This window comes from Serinus canaria, chromosome 1 (assembly GCF_022539315.1).
Source record: "Serinus canaria isolate serCan28SL12 chromosome 1, serCan2020, whole genome shotgun sequence".
Taxonomy (NCBI): Eukaryota; Metazoa; Chordata; class Aves; order Passeriformes; family Fringillidae; genus Serinus; species Serinus canaria.
The window spans coordinates 20,431,008-20,456,201 of record NC_066313.1 but is presented as its reverse complement, the minus strand read 5'-3'; the positions used below and the strand labels follow the sequence as shown (position 1 = coordinate 20,456,201).

The 25,194-nt window shown below is 41.6% G+C and overlaps 1 protein-coding gene across 14 annotated transcripts in view; it reads left to right on the top strand.

The window, feature by feature from the left end:
* The first annotated feature begins 15,403 nt into the window (after positions 1–15,403).
* ST3GAL6 (ST3 beta-galactoside alpha-2,3-sialyltransferase 6) overlaps positions 15,404–25,194 on the top strand; it is a 167,180-nt gene continuing 157,389 nt past the window's right edge. For 2 of the 14 annotated variants that reach the window (XM_050976380.1, XM_050976336.1), the window contains exons 1-3: positions 15,405–15,895; positions 20,065–20,181; positions 24,873–25,022. Coding sequence is in view for 4 of the 14 variants with exons in the window: in XM_050976367.1 (XP_050832324.1) it covers positions 17,052–17,089; positions 20,065–20,181 (155 nt within the window). In the remaining 10 variants the exon portion in view is untranslated. Of the gene's footprint in view, positions 15,896–16,521; positions 16,646–16,879; positions 16,902–16,973; positions 17,090–18,259; positions 18,402–19,728; positions 19,767–20,064; positions 20,182–24,872; positions 25,023–25,194 lie in introns of those variants that run through there. The other 12 variants (XM_050976386.1, XM_050976364.1, XM_050976379.1 and 9 more) reach the window with 11 other exon arrangements.

The window sequence follows — 25,194 nt, the reverse complement described above, 5'->3', positions numbered from 1 at the left end:
ATACTCCAAATCACCTGAGTTCAAGATAAGGCCTTGGCACCATGTGAGCCTTACTTATACAGGAAAGGAGTATCCTGAGTGAGTCTATGCTTTGTTTCCATTCTTCAGTATCCAGGTTAAACCAAATCAGAAGATACTAAATTAATTAGACTAGTATACCTTATTTTTCCATATAGAAGTTGTATATGTACATTACTATTTTATCATTATCTAGAAGCTAAAACATATATTTGTACATCAGAAGGTGGCATGTGATGAATTTACATTGGCATTCACCTGAAATAACAGTGGAGAGAGCAATTCCAGATAGAACTTGGGATAAGCCTCTTTTGTTCCACTATGATCTTGTCTATAAACTTAAACTACTGTAGCCAGCTGAAGTTACACTGGCCTGATGGCTGTCTTTACCCATCATAAGATCCCCCTTGGCTTTGGAGTTTGGGCGTGGAGTTTTGGGGTGGGGGTTTTTTGAGGGTATATTAAAGAATCTAAATTGCTTTCACTCCTTATGAACAAAAGGAAAGCAACAGCAATTAGGAAAACTCCTAACAAGATAGAGAAGGCTATAATTTTAAGGATAGGGAAACCTGAAGTTAGGGATTTATCAGACATAACTTTCTTGAGGTCACACCAGAGCCTCCAGCAAGGCAAGGATTAGAATGCAAGATGTTCTGGCTTCTTTTCAGACTTAATTCATGCCTACAAAACATGTATAAGGGAGCAAAGACAGAGAGGGACAGTTGTTTTATTCTTGAGCCCATGTGGCTGTTCCATAACCAGTCTCTGTCTGTGTATGCAAATGTTCAGATACAGAGGGCTCAGTTCTCCCTTCTGGACAGCAGAATTCAGATCTAAGCCTGGGGATGTGTATGCTCCAAGACACACCGTATTCTAGGCCCATGCATTGCTGTATAACATTAGATCACATAAACAATCTGCAGTGATGTAGGGACCTTTCGGGCTGAGGAGCCCATGTGACATAATGCCCCCTGAAATAGTAAGCACCAGGTAGCCATGATGTTTCTAATGCCAGCAAAAAGCAGCCTCTATCCCAGGTAGTTTTCAAAAGTGAAAACTGAATTGTACAGGTCTGCAAATTGGACTGACAGTTCCAGCCCTAGTAATGTCACTTCATTTGGGTGGTGTGTTTATTATTTTTATAGTCATTCAAGTATTCTTACTGAAGAAATTCTGGAATATCTTACTGTTTTTTTTTTCTCTTAATTCAGTCTTATTCTTCTAATACATCTTCAGTTCATGCACATTTTCCTTCTTAGTTTTCTTCCTTTGCTGTGTCTCTTCCTATCACTGTGTTTTTCCTTCAGCTCACCTCTGTTCCCTCTGCACTTTCTATTCTCCTACTAACCCCATTTTTTTGGTATGTACTGAATGCGTATTGCCATGGCATAATAGATGGCAATATGTGAAACCACATGGTGTGACAGTGAAACTGTGTAGAACCATGTATTTATTTTTGTTGCATGTGTGTTTATTATAATACCATGAGGCCTCAAGTAAAAAACTACTTTAATCCAGACATGTTAAACTCACCTAGTTGTTCTTCTAGCTCTGCCATTCTTCAGTTTTAATTGATGCAGACAGACTGGAAAGTGCTTAGATCAGAAGGTAACACCATTAAATATTTTCACCAGCATTCTGGCTGACAAAGTGCAGCAAGTGCATATTCCCAGTCAATGAAATGACACAAAACCACTGCTTTACCAAGCAGTGCTAGGTTTTAAGTATAACAGCTTTTATGCCTTATATCTCTTTCATTCCACCTTGTGATCTTTTTTCTAGTGGTCACCACGTGGACTCTAATTAGAAAAGTCTTCTGAGGCAATTGTTTTATCTGCATTTTTCCCGGAAAAAGCTGATGTCATTGCCCTTCTAAAATAATACAGGACTGAGAAACCAAGAGGAAGATGATCAAGACAGTTGCATGAGATTGACTCAATCAATTTATTTTAATCAATGCATGTACTGTTTGTGCATATTCTTCCTAAGTCATCAACAGCTGAAGCTAGTTCTGTCTATTATCTGTGGTTAATTAATTTCAGATTGTCAGTCTACTTTAAATCAGTACAACCAAGTAAGAGTATAGAGTTTGAGTGGACAGACACAAAGCTTGGCCAGCTGTACTATTCTGTGGAGTATGAGGATCTTTGCTGAGATTCTGAAGGTAAATAAATGCATGAAGAAGTAATCTCTTCCCATTGAGGCCTTGAGGAAATTTACATTGATTAAAATGGAACAAATACCAGCAAAATCAACAATGGATTCGGACAATTGTGCAAAGACAGCTCTTCTCAGTCATTGGCTTTGGGAACAGGTAGCTACCTTAAAATAAGTTTTTTTCCCTTTTCCACCTCCACCCCCTGATCCTCCTTCCAGCAAGACCTGTTTACACAGGGGTGCAGCAACCCAAGCTTTCTGCTCACTATCTCAGAGAAGAGCTGGTCTATAGAAGGCTTCTTATTTTGTTCCCCTTTGTAAAACCTAACTTTCAGTCCAAATCAGAGTGTTTCAGTGGCTTTCAGGAGGCTTTCAGTGTTTTAGATCAGGCTCACAGATTCTGTACCATACAACAAAAGCATTTTTTTAATTCTTTAGGGTATTTTTCTCTTTTGCTTCCAGGGGTTTTTTTGGAGGGCATATCCTGGGATCAGGGAAGTCTTTTTCCAAGTGACCGAAGACAGAAATGTGAGTGGTAAAAAGAAGACTGAAGAAGGAGAGAAATCTTTTGTGCCCATATTATTCTTTTCATAGGGAGGAAAGAAAAGAGGATAAGAAACTTGAGGAGAAAAACTTAAGTATGGGAATGGGCTGCTTTAATGCAGAACAGAAAGGAGGGAACTTGGCAAGAAAATATGCAAGAAAACAAGACTACTGAAAAGGCATCCACACAGAAAATAGTTGCCCAAGATAAGAGGTAGATTGTACCTCATGTATGAATTAATACAGAAATCACAAATTTAAACAAATTGGTGTATAGTGAGAGTAGTTTGTCATTTGTGGAGTAGCTAGAATGGCTTTACTAGACTTCTCTATTATTTTTCTCTTCAACTGCTAAGAAATTTGCATCATTCCAGCTATACCTTAACCAAGAGATCTGATTTAAGACCAAAAATGGCATTAATGAAAAGAGGAGAGTGAACAATGAGTGAGAGTGTGTTTGACTGTCCTATGACTGTGTCTTGTGGTTTTATTACAGAGAGCTAAAGCATAATCCAGTAGATGAGACAGATCAAGAAGAGCTTAAGGCTTTTCTAGATAACTTACATCTTTTTCACACATGGCCACTTCCTGGGTAGAAGCCTTCAGAACTTCTGCTCCATGGGTGAATGTTAATACCCAGGACTCTAAAGTTTTGCCTCCATAAGTTCCTTTAAATCTTGGTTATTCTCTACAGTTGATCAGCCACCTGCTGTGGACATTCCTGGGAGATCCAAGCTCAAACAGAAATACCTGTGTTGTGATGCTGTGTTGGCCAACCAGTGCTCCAAGGCTACAAGAGAGAAACAAACTATTTGCCTTTCTTTTTAATTTTTTTTCTTTTCAGTTCCTTGCAGTTTCTCCTTTCTTGAGGTGTGTGTGGGGACACCTAACAAGAAGCACTGGAAAAGCTGCTGGTGTTTTGGAGATGGTGCTTATGAGCTCTTAGTGTTGGTATTAGCAGTCAGCAGCTGGGTCAAGTGGCACAGACTGGACAGCACTAGTTTTCTGAAGGTATTTTCATTTGTAGGGATCATTAATGCAACTTCATACTCATTAAGTTACTCAAACAGAAAACTTGGACTGGTTTTGGAGCTATTTACATTAATAGTGTATTTCAGTGATTTCCTTCTCAGGACTTTAGGGAGTGTGACAAACACTTGGTAGATCACCCTAGCAATGCTTTTCTACAAATGTTTGGCACCTCTTGAAAATCTGAGTCACGTCCTTTGCAGTTTCCAAATTTCACTGGTGGACTCCCTATTAGTACTTGGCACCTCCCCACTCCAGCAGTACCCATGCCTACCTGCACACCACAAAACTTTCATCATACTAACCCAACTGAACTCTGCAAATGTTACAGTATTCTAAGCAGTCAACGTCCACTTTTGAGCAAAACTCTAACTAAATACTGAGCCTGATTCCATTGGTGTTTTGGACGTTTGTTGTTAATAGTTTTTAGTGATTATACTCATGTAAGCCAACTAAAATGAATTTTGAATCAAGATGCTTCAAATTCACCTGTAATTTTTCCTACAAAATTGCTGCAATTAATCACGAGTAATTACTGCGAGTAATTACAAGTTAGCAAATTTACAGACTAAAGATATTCTTGTAGGCAACAGAAGAACAGGACAAACAGACAAACTTACCAAACATACTTCATTGGTCTAAATATGCTATTACTTCTGACAATTAGGTTTGGGTCTTTTGCTGTTAACATAATAATTTTTTGGCAGGTTTGTTACTGACAACTGACCATACTGTATTTTGTAACAAAACATGCAGCAAGATGAACCATTAGATGCAGCTGAGCTTCCTGGCATGCAAATAAATAGCAGAAAAATTGTATTGTATGTATGAATAAGTTTGGGGTTTGTTTTGTTTTGTCGTTTTAACACTGTTGTATCATAACCATTTTATCCCCACAGTTGATAAAGCACACTCATCAACCCAGGTAAGTGTGAGCCCCACCATCCTGCATAGGTGAAACCTGCACAGAAACCTGTACTAATTTTGTCAAAACCCCAGCTTTTTTTAGCTGAAAGTAAGAACCAATAACAATAAGAATTGCTTTATAAACTAGGGTGGGGAAGAAAAGTCCAATGATGGTTTATTTCTCTTTACATTGGTAATTGCAATGTCTGTTCCTTTTCTGCAGGCATAACTATCAAACGCGCTGATCAAATAAGTGTTTGCTTACTCCAAAGTAGGACATCTTTCATCCTTAATTTTTTTGCTTTGCAAGAAAAGAAACGGTTACTTTAAATTCATAATACAGAATTTAAACACATGCATGGGAGTAGAATTGTTTTAGACCAATACCAGGATGGTCAAGCCTGCATTTTGTTTGTTTGCTCTGTATTTAAATCAGCTTGGGTGTCTCTTTGTTGCCTGTGAGGACTGTATATACACTTTATCTTAAAGATGATGGTAGAGTAATTAATCTGATTGCACCTCTGTTGAATTCCAGATTATAGTGTTGGAGTTCAAGAATTCTTTCTCAGTCAAAGGTATGGGTTGGTTGTTGTTCTACATTTTTTTGCCTCCTGTTGTTTAGGAAAAGCTGGTTTTGCTCAGTCTAATCAGCTCAACAGCCAAACATTGAATCTCCAACATTCTCAATAAAACTGAGCCCTAAAAAAGTGCTGAAGTAAAAAAACCAGCTGTACCAGTGGTCATACTAGATCTAGTTTGGCAAATCTCCACATGGGATTTTTCTCACTGTAGTTTTAATATTTTTTGTCCTTTAAATAGCTTCTAATCCTGTGGAAAATGTTTTTGGAGATGCATATTTTTTAAATCAAATTTTACATTAATAGGAGGCTTTTCCCACTGCAATATCTGCAGACAATTAATAATTACCTCTTCTTCAGACTTGTATTTGCCTGTCTGTCTTTCCAAAAACACAATTCTGATGCTTCCCAAACCAGAGGCAGGAAGAGAAACACAATTCCCATCAGAGATGACTTTGAAAATCGACATTTCTGTTTTCATTCCAGACTGCATTGACAGATAATTGCTAAGCTCTCCAAAGAACAGCAATTTGAAAAATGTTGGCTTGCTGATTTCAACAAATTAGGACTGGGGAAGATTAAGAAAATGGAGTCTTCTAATTTCAAAAGCCTCTGGGTTTGCCATAGAAGCTGGGGCTTGTTTGTTCCTTCCTTTTCAGACCATGCAGTGGGATGGCAGGAGAGGGAGAGGAGCACCTAAGATTCTTTGATTTTTAGACTAGTGGGCACAAGGAATCTGAAAATCCTGGACACTCCTCCCCTTGAAGGCTGCCAAGATCTGCTGGGCTCCTAATATTCCTGACTTTGAAAGAAAACAAAATCTGCTAAAGAGGCTGACTGCAGGCCAAGACACTGGGAGCACTCCCCAAAGTCTGTTTGTTGTTGAACTTACAAGGATCTTAATGACTAAATCAATAGGAGTTCAAGCAGGATCCCAAGGAAAAAGTGCCTCTTGACTTTGATTTAAAATGTAATTTTTAAAAGATCACTAGCAACTACAACAGTAGATGAGGGGAAGCAAGCAGTCTGCATAATAGTAGCTGAACATTCTAGGGAACACTGGCAGCAGTGACTGGCTGCAGAGTCAGATGCAGCTAATACGCGTTTTCTCATGGAATTTCTGCCTCTTGGTGTCTCACAGTGACATCACATCTGTACCAGTTTAAAACCAGTTTAAACCCCTTCCTTAGTTTTTCAGCTACATCTTGTCCCGATCTTCTTATTCCTAAGCTCTGAAATGCTTTTAGTAAGCTGTCAGTTGTCCACAGGACACATGGATCACAGCAACTGAAAACTGATCTGAATCATGATGTGTCTGAATTGAACTGCAGTGTTGGCCCAAAAACCTCTTTTTCCAGATACCTTGGACACAAATAGAAGTTACTGTAAAAAAGCAGGTAATGTTTGTTGAAAAATTAACTAAAACTGTGCAGTTTCAGAAAAACCAAACCAACCCCTTTCCAACAATTTTGGGGTTGCTTAAGTCACTCTTCTTTCCCTCCAAACAGCCTTGTCTTCTTCCTCTGTCTTTGCCTACTGGTCTTGAAAACCTGAAAAAATCAAGATGTATGTCATCATTTATGTGGGAGCAATTTGCTGTCTTGGTTCAAGACATGACTGAGCATTGTTTTGAAGAGGCCAAACAAATCACCTTTTTTGTTTGTAAAAAGCAAAAAGTTTCCACTTAGAATGGCACATGACATGATTCACTTTCCAGAAGCTTCTTAACACTGAAAGACGTTTTGATAAATCTTAAGATAATCTAAAACAATCAGGCAAGTTCTAGTAATAAGTGATAGTTAATTTGGTGTATTTTAGTTATCATCCACTTTGCAGGCATTTAGATGGTAGGTAAAATAGCCTGTTCAGAAAGCAGGCTATGTTACCTACCATGCTGAAACACTTGTTCACAAGCAGTGAATAAATACTGGATAAACAACAAGAAGAAGAACAGACCACTGGAGTACAAAACTGGAAACACAGGAAAGAGTAAAGGCAAAAAAGCTCAGCCTGGACAAGATAAAATCTTACAAGTCCTCTTCTTTCTGAAAATAAGTCTTCAATCCTTAGTATGACTTCTACAAAGACCACCTCTGCTTCTGAGGTGGTAACTTCTGCAACTATTGGCATCCTGTGCTACTTGATTCTTCCACAAAGTTCACAGGACCCTTCTCTCCAATAAAGTGCACCTTTTGACTTGCAGAATCAATGATTCAGATTCTGCTCTCAAATTTCTCTATCATTATCTCTGTAATGCTCTGCTAAAAATCACTGATTGTGATTTCTTGCCAGCAACAGTGGCACAATAGTAGTGGAATAATTGTCATGTTTATGGTCATGACTCTTCAAAATTATGAGAGTTACAAGAACATATCTACTTGTAGGATGTGGACTTTACTGTTGACTTTGGATCAAACTTTCTGTCTCCTAAAGGTAGATGTTTACTTTATAAAGCATTCTTGGTTTATCAATTCAGCTCTAAGTATATATTTAAGCAAATCTTACTGGGAACACTCCACCAAGGTTGTCTTTGTTTGCTGTGGGGTATAGGGCTAATTCCTGGCAGCTCTTACCAAGTACGGCAATGGGAGATTCTTAACAGAGCTATTTATTTAGGTGGAATTATTTTGAAATAACGACCACATGTACATTAGAGTTGATTTAAAAAGAGACTTCTGACCATCCCAAATATTGTGCTACCCAAGTTGGTCTAGCTTATGGGACAACTTCATAAACTGGCAAAGTGAAACTTCTTGTCACAGGTAATTTAATTCTGTAATTATCTTTTCCTTCTTCCTATATGCCTTCAGGGCAAGAATCTGCTTTGGTTTGGAGCAGATTCATAAGAAAGTTAAAAGAAAACTGAGCTTCCCAATTACTAAAATAGAGAAGAAGAAAAGAAATTAAACAAACTTAAAAAGAATCTTCAGAAGAAAAAAAAAAGCTTGTTAAAACAGGCAATGAGGTAGATTCTGCTTTTTGCTGTGAATAATAGAGGGGCAGTGCCTGGTTTTCACTACTTCCATTGCATGACAGCTGGGCTTCGCTTGTACTTGCTGGAGATAAGATACTTCCACATGGTCATACCAAGTTCAACAACCACCTCAAAAGCACAAGTAACGATGCAAACATCTGCTGTGCCAGGGAGGGTGTAATATATCTGAAAGCTGCTTAATTCTGGTTATATTTCTGTAAGAGAAGGTGTGAGATTGCTGCTTTCTATCAGCTGGGTTACTAAAAGCACTCTCCGGTTACGAAGAGCTTTCTTTTTTGTGTGTATTTGTAAGTATTCTGACTAAGCCCTTCCCTGAAGAAGGAGAAAGGTGAAATGCATTAGTCTTCAAATGATGCCAGTTTTATTGGATGAACCCCACTCTATGAGGCATGGCCATGCAACTTTGCACTGTGAGTTTGTTGTTCAAAATGTCCATAAAACATTTCCTTCATATCCCATCAATTTATGTTGTGTCAAGGGTCTTTTCAAGTGCTTTACAACAAACTTGAGGGTTGTAGGAAAAGGCCCAAGAACCAAAGGATAATGTGCCGCAGACAGAGGGGGAAGAAAGCATGGCAAGGGTACCAACAAGTCAGCAGGTTTCTGCTAAGGCAAGGAATTTACTAAATTCACAGTCAGTTTGTATTCCTTTGTTCTCCTGCCATCCTTATTTAGCTGCTCTCACAAGACAGACTGTCCATGCTCAGTGTAACACTTCTCTGTATCTTCTCCAGAACTGCTTTCTTCTCAAGTGTGAGAGCACAAATCATACACTATGTTCTGGGGGAAGCACCACAGAGAGTTCTGTACACTTGCATTACTGCTTCCCTGCTTCTGCTAGGGAAATACTATCTAAGGCATGTTCTCCTTTTCTGTGAGTGGTTGAAGATTTATTTATTATTTACTTCAATCATCTTTGCATGTTCCAGCTCATTTGACTTGTGACAAAACTGTCTTTAATCCTATGTGTCTCTACTCTAAAGCTATCTTTGTTGACCAGGATTGTTTACTATTTCTTACTCCTAAGAAGCTTTCTGAAGTGGTTTTTCCCCCATTTATTCCGGTCTAAAGTGTTTCCCAATAAGATTTTTTCTTGCTGGGAATATATACTTTGGGAGGTTTTGTATCTATGATCTAGATCTATTCCAATCTTCCTTCACAGTCAAGTATTCCACTCCTCAGTCAAGGTGAATTTGCTAGTGAGTTTCCTTACTTTGACAGTTTGCCCTTTGCTTGTGTTTGTTATTTTGTCCATGGAAATGGAAATGGTTGCTGAGTACTCAGCCCAATGCAGTTTTCTATGACCAGTTCCGTTTTAGTGTCTTTATTGCTTACTAATTTGAGGTTGTCTCTTTTTTGTCTCAGTGACTAGTGAGAAGGAATCTGGCAGCTATCACATACACGGCTAGCTGGGCCCAAGTTTATTATTAGAAGCATTTGTTTTCCCAAATAGCATCTGGGAAGTTAAAACTGGCCATGTGTTTCTATAATAACATTTCAGTGACAGACCTTTTCTTGATTATATTTTAGCTGCAGACAAGAAAGGCCAGGTTTCAATGATGTGTCCAAATCAAAAACAGCCACATCCCAAAAAAACAGAAGCTGTGAGCAGATGGCTTGAGCTGCTGGAAGTGGAGCTTCCTGTTTCCATACAATGGGGAATTTTATGATTGATTAAATCATGGTGAGTTAACTGACAGATGGCTTTTAATAAATTGCAAAGATCAGCTGATGTTTTCCACTTGCATGGATGAAATGGTAAACATTGAAATAGAAGGAGTATTGCACTAAGATTGCACATGGCTTGGATATTGGCTATTGATCATATCCACATAGGTCAGGTCTAGCTTCCATTTGGAACAGGGGCAGAGCAGTAAAAAAGAAAAGTCATCCATGAGCTATTGTTTTCCTAGGTTACAGAGACTAAGGCAGCCTTTTCTGCCATAGGATTGCTCTCTTCAGCTTGGAGTGCCATGAAGGGAGGATTCTTTCTCCTGTGTCAACAAAACCCCAATTTTGTGGGGGTTCCTACTGATTCTTCCAAACTGTGGCAAGTGACCATTTGCTCACTAGCCATGGCATTACCTGGCAGGAGTTGTAAGTGGGTAAGTCAGTCATGGAAAGGAATGCATTTGAAATTTTCCCATGTTTTGCTTACATCCAAGACTTTGAGTGCAACTTGAAGTCTTAAAAGTAAGAAACATGCAAAAGTCTTAAAAGTAAGAAACACTAAATTAGCATGCTGTTCACAAATGACAAGGCTTCTAGCAGTTTGTCATAACATTTCTGAATTACAGAGGCTCACCTACCTTCTCACTCTCCTTCTCCCTGGTATCTAATCATAGCTTTTGTATTGCTTTTATAGCCCTGTTTTGTGTACTGACTTGCTACATCACATTTTCAAGTAAAGACCTGTCTGAAGAGTACCTGCCAGAAAAACTGTGTATCTGTTCCTAGATCTTTAGCAGCAAACCAGTAAAGAAATCCAGGCCAGTTAACACTGGCCAAAGAAGTGGGCTGAAAGTTTGAAGGGGAAAGGTCATATATCTGAGAACTGCAGTAGCTGCCTGAGCACTGTACAGATGAAGCCAGCAGGACACAGGACAAAAACTTGGGGGTCTGAAAGCCAGAATCAGAGGCTGGTGGAGCCAGCAGGAAAAACAGGGAAACATTTTCATAAAAGGCACAGAGAAAGAAACTGGGCATTAAGCTGAGCTTTAAATGGCAAAGGCATCTTACATGCAGGCCTCTCCTTGGAAAGGATATAAGGAGAGTGGGTCTTGGCATGACACTGTAGGACTAACAGAGCTATCATAAAGGGGCAAGGATTCCGTCTTCCAGAAGCAGCTTATGTCAGTCATCTGAGCACACAGGTCAAGTGGGTAGGGACCCAGAGCCACAGGATCAAGGACTTGTTCTATCTGAGCTCAGTGGCCCCCGCATTTGGCACTGGGGAGTGACCTGGTAGTAGACTGCAAGTAAGAGTCTCCCACAGCCCAGCTGCCCCCCTCAGCTGCTTAACTGTCCCATGCACCCCTCCACCTCTCTCCTTGTCCCAGATTTCCCTTGTGCCAGATGCCACAGCTGACATTCTCTGGAAACAGAAGTCCAGTGCATACCTGCAAGCTACAGGGAGGGGTCTGCTGTGTCCCAGGCAGACGGGTAGGAGAACTGGATCCTGAGAGGTTTGTGTCCTACCAGGGGAGGAAGCAGCAGCTCTTGCCTGCTTTGCTGCTTTCAGCACCATGAAGCTTCAGTTTGAGTTACCCACAGACACACATAGAGGTGGAGTCACTCAGTATACTGACATGCATTGGGAGGATGAAGGGACAAGCAGAGAACTTGAATTCCATAAGACACTGTAATTAAATGGAAAAAAGAGAACAATTGGTGCAGTGAAACCTGAGGTTTAATGTTGCTCTTGACCTGGTGAAAACCATAAGCTGCTCAGAACATATTTTCTGAATTTTTAAACAGTTTTCCTTTCTCCTTTCCACTGTTTTGTTTGCAATGCTCTTCAAGTGGGTGTGCTTTGACCTATTTGTTCCTCTGCATATGCCTAATGAAGCACAAGAATGCCTAATGCCTATTAGATAATGTACTTCTTTATGGGTTTATAGATGTTCACACATAAACACATGCATTAAAGGCTTCACTTTGGTTGGCAAATAGCACATTGTAATGTGCTCACCACCCCAGATTGCATTGTACTGGGGTAAAAATAAAGGGAGGCTGTCGCAGCCTACCTGGGTTACTTCCATGACATTTCCTGCCATCATGTTTTGCTTGCTGGTGTCCTGTCTCCCAGACTGAGTGTAGGAGCACTGCACAGCCCGGGGCAGGGGAAACCCCTCTGCAATTCCCAGCAAAGGCAGGCCCTGGGGACTGGGAGAGCAGTCACGACCATGACTTTGGTTCTTTGGTTGTCTCAGCAGTTCTTTGATTGACCAGGTCTTGAAAAAGTGACCTCAAACCAGGTGGGGGTTGTACACTGTGAGCTCATGACAAACACTGTGGGCTCTGATGAGATGTGCTACAACCACTAACCACATTTTTTAAAGCTCGTGGGACAGGCTTCAGCAAGTTGTCTCCTGGCAAAGTGTCTCCGGAAGAAACATCATGCAACCACAGACTGATGACTAAAGCTATGTAACGACTGGTGCTTACCTCAACTGGAGCTGTAAGTACAGTGAAGAGCACCTGGGGGCAGCCCCGAGCACCTAGGCAAGGGAACTGGAAGAACCTCAGAACCCATACAAAACATAGTGCTGAGACAGGTTTTGGAGCTCAGGAGGAAAGATTTGAGCATGAGTGGAACTCAGGGCAGTTTTCATGGCATGACATAAAGATTAGGATCAGACTGTGATGGTAGGCAGTAAAGCTAGAAGACGGGTGGAGAAGGGATCCCAGAATCCCAGAATATTCTGAGTTGGAAGGGACCCACAAGGATTTTGTGACAATCTGTATTTCTATAAATGCATTATCTGCCAAAGTAATTATGAAGGGTGACAGTTCTGTTGCATTTTAGTTCAAAGAACAGACATGTATGATAGATATGGTGCATTGCCTACATGCAGCTTGATTAGTCATCTTCCTTATTGGATTGATGGGGAAATCACTTTTGTGATGCTGCAACTTTCCATTCTCTTTATTCCTTCTTCTCTCTAATTTTGATTTTCCCAATTTTCCCTTCCATTTCCTGTAATTTTTCCTCTTTATTTTTCTCTGATTTTGCAAGCTGGGATAGAGGCAACAACATTTTCTTAGTTTAGTAACGGCTTAGGAGGTACATGGTTTCTCCTGGAACTAAAATATGACTACATTTTATTCAGATTTATTTTAGTTATTGTTTTACTTTTAAAGGTTTATGGGGTTTTATCTTTGGTTTGGGGAGAGATTTGTGTCTCAGGAGTGTTGATTTTCAACTGAAAGAGCAAATCTGTTGACTTCTTGGTCACATGCATTGCATTTGTTTGAAGGAGCATTCATTTGATTCCCACATAGTCATCCATTTCAAAAGCATTTTGAAAGATTCTTATTGCTGTCAAATAATTTGTTTGCAATATACTATCCCAGTGATTCCTTATATTTTCCTTGTACTTTGTGCCCAAAAATTCACTGGGTTGCAGATTAGTTACTACTTGCTTGTACAGATTATTTGGAAAACAACTAGGAACTAAACTTTTCCTGCACTATATTAATTATTCAAATTGCCATTTGAATCCTTGAATTTAGCTCAACATAGTTAGATGACAACAAACACCAGCTTTCATTCTGTTGCTGATGTGGGACAGCTACAATTGCCAGAAGAAACCAAAGTGAAGTTACATCACTGCAAGTTGGATTATTACGTTACTTGATGAATATAGCACAGTTTATTCCAGATAAAGGTGTATTCAGCTACCTTAGAATCAATTATTTGTATTTCTTACACACACTGCCTTTAATGGAAGGGAATAAAACTGTGAGTGAACTGTATCTGCTATGGACTTTGGGCTGCAATTGTGAACACCCGTCTCTTCCTAGAGTTAGATGCCTCATGCAAGATTCTGAGAAAATAGGCAAACACTAAACTTGCAGTCAGCTGTAAAATCAAATGACTTCTAAGTTGCCACATGGCACCACCACAGGAATGAACACTGCATGTGTCTAGCTTGCTTCAGAGGTGCACCAGTAATTTGTACCGGCCTCTGAGCCGTGGCTCAGTCCTGCCCACAGCATGTTTGTGTTCTTCCTGTGCACTTCAGCCTGCCCAGAGATCCCTGCTGGACTGGTACTGATACCCCACCTTAGCCAGTGTTAAATAAGCTCATGCCCACGAACTCATGCACAAAGTTGCAGCTGCAGCACATACATCCTGTCTGGAACAGAGGCAGGAATACCATCCATTTCCTCAAGGTTTCCTGCACTCTTCTGTGGTGAATAGTCCCAACATCTTGTTCTCCAAAAATCGGGTACATCCTGAAAGTCCAATCCTGTATCCTAAACAAAGACAAGGCCTTGCAAAAAAAAGCAAGGCCAGAACAAAATAATACTGGACTACATAATTTAAGAATGTCCTGAAACATATGAGCGGGGGGACTGATATGAAATCACAAAATCAGTCTTCTAATATATCCTAATTCTGAGTCCTTTGTTGTTCAATCTTAATGATTTTTTAAAAATTATTTGTGTGCCTATGATACCTAGATGAATTGAAAGGGAAGGACTGAAGAGCTGACAGCTAATGGGAAAAGATATAGGAGAGTTAAATAAAGTAACTTTAGAAGGCACACAATTTAGCTATATACTTGGAAGAAGCTTGGTTTTGTAAAGGGCAGGATGTGAAGGGTGAAGACCTGAGGGGCCTCTTGGGAGAGGGGGAAAAGTACTAAGGTATTTGCAGCTCCAGGGAAGACAAATTACAGAGGTCTGAACTTTGGTTCCCAGCCCAGAATACATTGACAATTATCTCGGCAGGCTAAAGACTAGAATAGTCCCTGAAAAATACACAAAATTTCCCAGCTTTCAATCTGTTATTTTTATTACGTGTACACATAGGCTGTAGAAAACCGCTGCTGAGAACTGAGTCCGCTTCTGGTCATTCCCAGTGACAGCCATCAAAAAGCAGGAGCTGCATTTCCAATTAAGGAAGTATCTTGTTCTGATACAATGCGAAAAACATACTGTAAGGTCACTGAAGCATCATATAGAAAATTTTCAGATTGGAAGCGATCAGGATCATAAAGACAGAAACAGGAGAGGGCAATTAAATTATTAACAACCCCTCAGATTTCTTCTAGCATGATACACTCCTCTGGGCAAAACACAGCATTGATGCAGCACAGGATTCCAAACAAATTCATTTTTTCATTCTCTTTATCAGAGGCAGAATTATTTAATAACTTTGGTTTGAAATAGGAAGGTCCAGCCCCAAACTCTCGGGCGCTGAGGTCCGGAGAGATTTTCCAGGAGCCCAGTGACTCCCGCCTCCGTTGGGTGGGGCTTCATTTTGCTCCTGGCAGCCGCTCCTCAGGGGGTAGTTCTTCTCCCGCCGACTTTCCCTAGGTTTCATGGCAGGGGGCAAAACGTGGGGAGGGAGAATCCTGCCCCTGCAGGATCCCAACCCCCCTCGACATACACACGGCGATGATTAGTTACTTAACAGATGGTAATTCTGTGGGAAGCGTGGGTAGTTCGCTGCCCCCCGGTCTGCGAGTCTCGCACCCCCTCTCGGACTGTCGGGGCGGGGGATAGGCTCCGGCTGCCGGCCCGAGGAGCGGGAGAAGGAGGTGGAGGAAGAAGAGTAGTGTCTGCGGCTCCGTGGGGAAGTCGGTCAGAAAAGACACTACTAAGGGGAAGACGTAGCACTGCTTCATCTGTCTTCACGTGAATATCTCCTCCACCTGGTGGGCTTTGGTATAAATGGAAGAGGAATTTCAGCAGGCTTGAGCTAAACAACGTTTCTGTGTAAAGACACAACGTGCTTCCTGCTACGTTTTCTCTTGCAGATGGGGTTCAGCTGAACAAGCCCTCCTCTTGAATCCCGTCGTAAGCACTACCATGCGGGAATCGGGCTGGACCTACCAGAGGCTGCAGCAACAGTCTGGGCGGCCCTAACCAGAAGCGATGAGTTCTGTCCTCTTCTCTGATGATTTAAAGATAAAATAAGCTGCTCTGTTAACAACCGGTAAGTGAACACCCCTGGTTTATCCAGTATAGCTCTGTAAACCATTGCACAGACTGAGTGGGACTCGTGGACGGTGCCAGAACCCATAGGACTGGATGCCTTGGGAGTCTTTGTTCCCGAGTTTGCCGGCCTCTCTGCCGCGGGACACGTGACGGTTTTCGGGAGACGTTCCCGGTCGGACACGATGGATCTTGGGGGTCTTTTCCAGCCTTAACCGTTCCATGACCTTCTTGCGTCATTTCAGACGGGAAAGCTTTTAGCTTTAAACTCATGTAGAGTTTGTATGCATGCTTCCAATTTTAAAATTTCCTTCAGGTGAATGCTGATGGCAGCAGTTGCCAAAAACATTGTTATTCAATGTTAATTACAGCGTGTTCAAAGGCAGAGCTAGCTCTTTCCATACATCAGCTTGTTCCTTGGTGAAAGCACTCAAGGAATTAAACTGAATTTCCAGAGGGATGGAACCTGCCTCTACAAGCCTCCTTTGAAGAGAATACAATTTTAGTCTGTTTTGAGAGCTGGTGAGATGAGACGTCCCAGACCTTTCCCAGAGATTCCTGGGAACTTCACGGGAAAAAAATCTTAACACGGCGGTGTAGCCCGGAGCCTGTTCCCGGTGGGGATGAGCCCAACAGAAACCGAAGTGCCGCCGCCCCCCGCTTTCCCAGCGGCGCTTGGATGCGCCTGATGCCGCAGAAGGGCGTTCGGCGCCGGGGAGCGGGGCACAGGCCGGGCTGAGGCGCTGCCCGGGTCCGCATGCGGGGTCGGGTGTCGCCACCTCGGGCAGTGGGGAGCGCGGGAGGGTCCGGCGGGCAGCTGTGCGCCTCCGCACGCAGGCGGCTCCGGGGGGAGAGCACTGACTGGGGGAAGGGGCCGCCTGACTTTCCCCGACTGCTCCTGGTGGGCTCGGGGCGGGGCAGCCGCCCGCCATTCCCCAGCCCCCTGGAGCAGCTCCGCTGGCAGGCCGGGGCGGCGGGCGGAGCCGCCTCGGGGTCCACCGCGGGCGGTGAGTCGCGGCGGGCGGGCGCGGCGGCGGGAGGCGAGTGCGGGAAGGGGGGGTGGGGAGATAGGGGGATAAGGGGCGGCGGGGCCCGGTGCTCCGAGGTGGGCAGAGCAGGGCTGGGGGACGCTGAGCTCATGCAGGCAGAACAGCCCCATGCAGGGGGAGCGTCCCAGTGGAGCTGACGGCGATCCGTAAGTAAAATAGAACGGGAGATTTCGTGGCTTCTGCTGAATTGCTTGGGTCGGGTAGTCCCCGACTGTTTTGCCATGGCTGCCGGTCGGGCAGGTTCGGATAAAAGATTGCTTCTAGCGCGGGTGCAGAAAGGGAGCTGCTCCTTGGAAATTCTGAAGGCCTCGGGGAAGGAACAATGGCTTTGTGGGTAGACTCTGCCTGAAGCTATGCAAATCCATTATTTGCGTTTGAGGAAAGAAACAAACCCAAGAAGTTTAATGTCCGCTGCCTTTTTTTTTTTTTTTTTTTTAAACTATTTGTACTATTATTTGACAGCGGGGGTGGTGTTTCAATTTTAGTCAGAGCAAGTGGTGAGATCAGTCCTGCTGCCCTTTCTGAAAATTTCCAGGGAGATGAGTGACTGGTCTGAGATTTGTGCCTGTTGTGTTGTTACCCAGCTGAAACTTTCTATCTAGTTTTTTTTCAGTTTTTGTCTCTTTCTTCATCCGTGTTTTACTGAGCTATTCTCACATAGTGTGATTGCAGAGCGATTAAGATTGAATTTAGTGATGGGATAAGATTACGTTTTATAACCTGGTAATTCAGGTGAACTATCTGGAAATGTTACAGATAAAAAATTTGACAATGTTACAGAGAAAAGGTGTATATATAAATTATTACTGGAGAGTGCCATGGTACTACATGGTCACTCCTAACCTGAAGGAACTAAATCCAGAGAAGTGTTGAAGGAAAAGGAAATGTGCACGGAGCAGGGTTTCCTACCCATCAACATGCAGTATACTTGACTGACTAGGTCTCGGAAGTGATGTTTCTGAACGTAAAATAACTCTCCTTTCACATGTAGGACTTCACGAGCTGTAGCTCTGGTTTTTATTTAACTTAAATAAATTTGCTTACCTTTTTTTTCCCAATCTGATGCAGTACTTGCTCCTTTACCTCATCTGTCTCTGCTGAACTGATACAGTCCATTAAGTTACATTTTAGGCTTATGGCTGTTACTAAGGCAGCAGAATTAAAGGTGTCTAAGTCTCAGGTCTCCGTGAAGGCCATACTGGCTTTAGCAGACTTCTCATGCTTGTGGGATATATGAATCATCCCCCGAGGCTCATGAGTCGCCCAGTCTCCATATCCCTCCCTGTTGAAAAGGTGCTATCCCTCCCTGTTCAAAGGTACGAGGAAAAGCTCTTCTCTGGAAGCAGTTGCCAGTTGGGGATGTGCCCATGGGAACAGCTGCAGAGTGTTCAGTTGAGACACTAGAACCTGAAAGCTGACAGAATGATCACCAGTACCTGAGTCCCAAGTTATGAACAGGTGGGGAGATACTTGAGAGTTAGTGTTTTTGGCTAGAATAAGGTGTTGGACAAGACATTATGTTGAAATGTACTATGCGTATTGTTAATGGTTTTAGGAATTATGCAGTGGAGTTGCCTGTCTGAAGAGGAAAATACAGCGGGTGAAGTGGTGACAGATCTCCTTTGCAGCAGGAAGTGCTTGAGATGCTTCTCCCTCACCTTCTCCTCAAGACATTGATAGCTTACAAGCAGAAGCAGCTTTAGAAGATTTTAGATGATTGCTTTCTTCCTTAGGTGTTCATTTTTGGTTAGAAGCTGTTGTGATACCTTATTTGTGCCATTAGTGCTTCTGTCTCGGGCTTGTTCTCTTCATTGGTTTCTGAGCATGCTGTGATCGGTGTCTCTTGGTAAAAATTTGGTTTGTCTTCCCAAAACAGGTTTGGAAAAGTTACATAAACCTGCTTTGGCTGATTTGTGGTTTTCTTCTTGGTGTTGTTTCATATGCTCCTGGGTGTTGATTCAAATACACTGGCCTGGAAGAGGATGCAGTCAGATGGATCATTTGAAGATAAAACTTGTGAGACCACCATGAGTCTCAATGAGGTGGTCTACACCATCGACTTAAAAGGGCTTTTGAGGAAAGGCTCTTGGTTTTGTGGGCTTTTTTTCATTCCTCCACAGTATAGCTTGCTAGCTGTAGACAGGATCTAGGTTTGTCTTTGTACATTAACATTTAAGGTTATTTTACTTATGAGCATAAAAGGTTGGTTTTGCTTCCTGTATGATGTGAGGTACTCTGCCTTGGTCCCCTAGTTTAGTGCATTTTAGGGATGGGCTCAAGACTTCTTGAAATACCTTTTTTTACTAAGAACTTTCCCTGCAGATGTTTTCACTGTTTCAACTAAATCAGTTGAAGTATGCCCTGTGTTTTGAGGAGTTTAGTTTTTCAAGCTTATGACATGTAATTTCTCATTCATTTGAATCTAGCTTTATAGATAAGCTATAGTATATTAATACTAAGTAACTAATTTATGGGCTAACTGAATGTACAGAATTTTTCCTTTTTCAGAGTGTCTATTTTCTACTATCAATTTTCTCAAAATATGCGAAGCTGTGTAGCAGAATAAACCACCCCCTAAACTTTCCCTTTGATCAATTTCTTCTACTTTTGCAATGTTACATATGGTTGCTTGCATACTTATTCCCAGTCTTCAAGGGAAATGAAAATAAAGCTGCTTGAACATACTATGTGCTGTGTGAATTTCCTAAAGCTTAAATTTTTATCTTACCCTCCTTCCAGAAGAGCCTGAAACTTCAGCTTTTCTTGATTTGATGTATATTGAGGTCTAGAGGAAAACAGGATGTGCATGCTGTTGTTTTCTTTGTAAGTCACTTTTCAACAGTGCTCACTTTGCAGTTTAGTGTATTAATCACTGATACCAATACCAGTAGTGGTATTTGTACAGAGAGGTTGAGAAGTGATGGACAGTTCTAGCTAGCATGGGCTGTGAAGCAAAAGCAGGGAATGCGTGGGTCGCATGCAGTGTTACTACCTTTTGAAAAATGAGTTGAAAAAATGCAGGTACAGAATGTGGTAAAATACTCTGCAGCAGTACTTTCTTGCTGTGTTCTGTACCTATCATTCTGAAATACCATGTCCTTTTAAACTTTATTTTGCTCAGGTGGATTGGCTCTTCAGTGTTCCAGACTTGGTTGTTCTTTGGTCTTGAAGGCAAAAATGAAGCCTTGGTATCCTGTGAGGAAGACCCTTTACGGCACTGTCACAGAGTAAGAAAACTGTGAGTGTCCCTGGATAATAACCTAAACTTGTGTGGAACTGTTCAGTTATATCTGCTCCCAGCCCGAACAGCAGCAGTAGAACTGGAGTATGGTGTACCAGGACTATTTTTTACATTCCAGTGTAAATAGAGAGCCAGGAAGAGCAAGGTAAAAAAAATGGAATACCCTCCACTTGCCCTGACTTTGAAGGGAAGGCTGGAAAACTACAGATCCAGTTGATCTTCCCTTCTGTTAGGAGGGCCAGAATGTAGTAATCTAGGCACTGGTTTTAAGAGCAGGTAGGAGTGAAATGATGGTCTCTCTTAATCACTGAAACTCTTAATGTCTCTTGATTTATAGTGTAAGTTTCCATTTCCTGAGCTGCAGTATTGCTTTCTTTTGGGCCACTAGCCAGTAGGAAATTTTATTTGTGAGGTGTGTGGCTAGCAGTCTTAGATTTGCACAGACTCTTCAACTCACTTTTAAAAGAATAGTTTTACACCTGTGAGTGCAGGTCAGAAACACTAAAATAGGGATCTACTGCAGAGCTTAGAAAAGCTCTTTGTTGGACTGGATCTGCAGACTGACGTTCGCATTGCAGAGGTATCCAGATGCTGCTTGTTTTCCCTGCTTTTTGAAGTCCTGAGGCCAGCAGTGAAATGAAAATGGTGTGAAGGGCATGAGCTTACCCTGGGCCTTAGCAGAGGTGGGCAGAGGAAATGTGATGGCCATTTAATAGTCAATATGGAATATGTGTATGTGTGTGTATAAAATACAAATTGCATCATGTGGGATGAAGGGAGAAGTCCCTTTCCCAGAGTAATAAAGAAATTAAAGTTGGGTTTTTGCCATAATATTTTTTTCTTTTCAGGTTTTTTTTTCCCCTCATGTAGTTGTGCATTACCATAACTCCCTCCTGGGCAGGTAATTTTTGAAGGTGGGTTGTGCTGACAGTTTTTTGCCTGCAGGATGATGTGTGGGGGGAATTGACCTGTTTCAGAACAGTGACATCCAAGCACAATGTGAGGGAAGACCCTGTGGGTTTTTTTTACTGCAGTGAAGAGATAGGAATATGTTTGCTGGCAAGGAGCTGTTGGTGAATGAAATCTTGTTCATCATTTGCCATTTGTTCAGACAGGTATTTCCTGGTTCTTTGAAGTTACAGAACCTGTCAGCCTCGTATCATCCACCAGTGGCGCATCTGAGCACTCTGAAAACATTTCTGTCTCTGCAGTGCTTGGGTAGTCTGAAGTTGATGTGTGGGACTAAGAGTAGGAGAGGGTGGTGTAGATGTGAGATACGCTGTAAGGTTAGTTTGAACACATTTGCACAAGATTAAATGGAGACATAATATTAAATCCACTTGATGAAGCATGGGAACAAGTTAGGATTTGTCCACGTTGCTGAATGTGCACAAGGCTTGCTGGCAGGTGGTAGCTAGTCTTGATTGTGCCCCTTGTGTAGACAAGTTACTGCCTTCTCATTTTGTATCTGGAAAAAGCCTGGGGATTTTTTTTTTTGTTGTTGTTTGTTTTTAATTTTCCCTTGCAGGAAACTGTTAAAACTATGGCTAGCTTTGCCGTATTTAGTAAGTCAGGGTGACACTTGTCTCGGCTTAGAAGCTAGAGTGCTCTATAAGCCCCCTTCACTACCTCCCAGTTTTACAGCCACCAGTGGCAGTTTTAATTTTCCATTCTCAGAAAGTTGAGATGTGGGGATGTGGGTGCAAAATGGGAATGAAAGAGAAAATGGCCATGAAATACTACCTCTGGGTAATCATCTCCTGCTGTTACTGCTGGAGACAGAACTGGGCTAGATGGACACTAGTCTGACATAGTAAACTGTTTCTTGTGCTTTCATTGCTTGCCTTCTGCTATGGAGCACAAGCCAGGTGTGTAAACTGGATTTTGAGTAGCCAGGTGATTAAAATGCTGGTTAGCGTACATACCATTAGTACAGTTTCTCAAGAGTGACTGCCTTTTCTTGCAGTACATATTAAGGAAATACTGTTAATTCATTTTCATTGAAACAATTTGAATGGAATAGTTATTTTCATTCTTGTGTGCTAACGGCACGCTATAATTTGTTTTCAGTTTGGGACATTGGTTCTTAGATGGCTTGACCTCCAGCTAAGGTAGATTTTATATTAAAGATTTCTCACCTAAATAGAAAATGTTATTCAGAGCTTTGCAGAAAGAAATGGAAAGTGAAATAGAATATCTCATTCTTCAGTTTTCACAGAGAACATTGCTTATAATAAATACTGGTTAGTGTTGAAGTGACTTTTTGAAGCTGGGTGATGGAAGTTAGCTAACACGACCTGTTAAGTGGTTGAAAAGGGTATCTAAGTTGTTGAACTTCATACAGCTCTTTTGGGAAATTTGGACACCTACATGTTTGTGCAAGGCATTTCAAAATTAGAGCGCTTTTTTTTTTCCTCAGTGGCTAGATGCTCTTATGTACCACATAGCTGTGTGACAAGATAAAATGAAACCATATTTTTGATGTCTTTATGTTGTATGTACTTTCTGATATTTAATGAGAAATGAATTTATAGAGCTTTTTTGTACTATCCAGCCTAGTGTTTATTTTTGCAAAACTTGAGGAGGTCTCAAATGTACTAAGTTCCTGATCTCTCACATTTGACTGAAATCAGCCAAAGGGGTTCAAAAGTTTTTTAGGGAAGGAAAGAGAAGGGCATGCATGCATACAAACAGGGTATGGTTGCATAAATCTCATTTCATGCTGAGAACACATGCAGTAGTACAGAACAAAAAGCCTTTTACTGTATGGCATTTCATGCTCTGATGGAGTTCTGCGTTGTCTGTGGCATGGATAGCAATCTGATATGACATGGTGGTGCTGGAGGCTGAGCTGCATTTGGCATGGTCCGGGTAGCAAGAAAAGATGTCAATAGGCAGCACAGCCAGTGCAGTGTATATTGCTCTAGAGAACTTCGAAGTTTTATGCTGAAGGAAATATTAGTGTTTTATCACTGGTGCAGCATGGGCCAGTTTGGTTATAGGAGAGTAGATCTGTGCCACAAAATCCATTGCCCTGCTGTGATCTCATAGGGGCGTGAGCCGTTGTCTTATTGGGCTCTTACTCTCTTGTCATCAGAGGAGACACTCTCATGCAGCCCTGAGTGTATCCAGTGCTCAGAGATCAGGTAGAGGTGGATAGTTAATCTGTTTAAAGTTACTGTGGTCCTGAAGAAACTCCTCTTCATTTTGCTGTAGCATTTAAGGACTGGTGAAACAGAATTGAACAGCAAAACCAGATGCTCTGTTTCACCTACAACAAACCAGACTTGGATTGTAAAGGAGCAAAACAAACTGGCAGAGGGAGCTGTGATATGCAGGAGAAAGTACTCTGTGAAGCCACTGCTGTAGCAGAAACCAGATCTCACTCTCCTGCCTGGCTGCCTTTGTACCTCATTGCTCTCATCTGGGATTCTAGGAATTTTAGCAGCCCCCAGCAGGAGGGCTGTGAGACTGGCAGGGAGGGTGCATGGGTGGGGTGACAGGCACCTTTGACTCCCCTAAGTTTTAGGCATGACTGTCCTTTTCAATTATTTTTTAAAAAGAAAAAGCCGTACATCAGTAGTGAGGAGGAAAGGGGTTGTGTTTAACCTTCTATGAGGATTGAGGTCTCAAAGTCTTGTAGATGGGTGTCTCTGTATAGCTCTGAGAAAAGCATATAAGCCTTCCCAGCATGCTTTAGTGACTAATGTAGGCAGCTTTTCTCCCAGACAGATGGCAGTTGAAGATTACAATGAGATATAATTAGCTTTCCTCTTGCATAGGTAAGAAAACTGAAGTGCATAATTCAGGGCTATGAGCAGCACTGTAAGATGGATACCCACTAAAAGTTTGCGCTGCAGTACCGACTGCTGTAGCATCACTTTATTGCTCTGAATACACAGAAGTACGTAAATGAACATGTGCAAACTTTTCTGCAAGGAGCTGAATTCTGTTACAGCAACTAAGGGTTGCCCTGTGAAAAATTCCATTTCTGGGTTTACACTGTTTACCCTGCTCATTTGTTCTATGTTATGAATTTGATTTCAGCTTTGTTTAACGAAACATGATGAATGATACTCTAAATGCTGAACTCAGATACACCTTCATCTGTGTTTCACTTGGGAGTCTCACTACCTTAAAAACAATTTATCTTTTTACATTTTTATGCATGTAGACTCACTGGTAACCTTTTCCATTCAGAGAAGATGCCAGGACTTTACGCAGTGTTAAATATTGTACAGGCCTACATTTTTCTGCAATGCTCTGTATTTTGTAGCTCACAGTCCTCAGGATATGCACTGTTTGAATAATCTATGTGATAGTTTTTCCTGTCACATTTAAGAAACAAAACAAAGCACTAAAAGTCTTTAGGGGATCAGATACAGGCTCTGATGCAAACTGGATGACTTTTTTTTGTGAGTTCTAAAATATTTTATGTCCATAGAGCATTCTCATGAGCATTACGAAGTAGCTCATTAGAGCTTTTCTTATGGGTGGTTTTGTTGTTAATGTAAATAATGTATTTGAGCTGTAATGCTAAGAAAACAAAGTTGTGTATAAAGAAGGCTTGTGAAAATAGTCTTAATGTTTACAACATTCAAGTTTTTCCAGTGTGGCACTGTCAGTTTTGGGTTAGTTTTCTGATGGTAGTTAGCACTGAAGTTTTGTGTTCTGATTTTCATCCAAAGGCAAAGTCAGTGCATTCATTGAGAGCACTGGGAAATGTAAGGCTTTAACATTATAAGAGAAGCTGCTCAAACTGCTGGTGTACCGCAGATTTTTCCTGAGCTGGCAAGATCCCGCTGTGAGAAGCTTCCAAGATTTTGTAGTAGTGTGGGGTAAGTGCTACCACTTGTCTCCATTTTCCTCCCTTCCTGAATTAATTTAGCTTTACACTTTTCACTTACTTGTTTACTGCATTCCTGAGAATCCCAGAGCTCTCTTCTGCACAGATGCCTTGCAGCAGATTGACTTGCAGAATTTGCTACTGGGGCGAATTGCATCACAAAC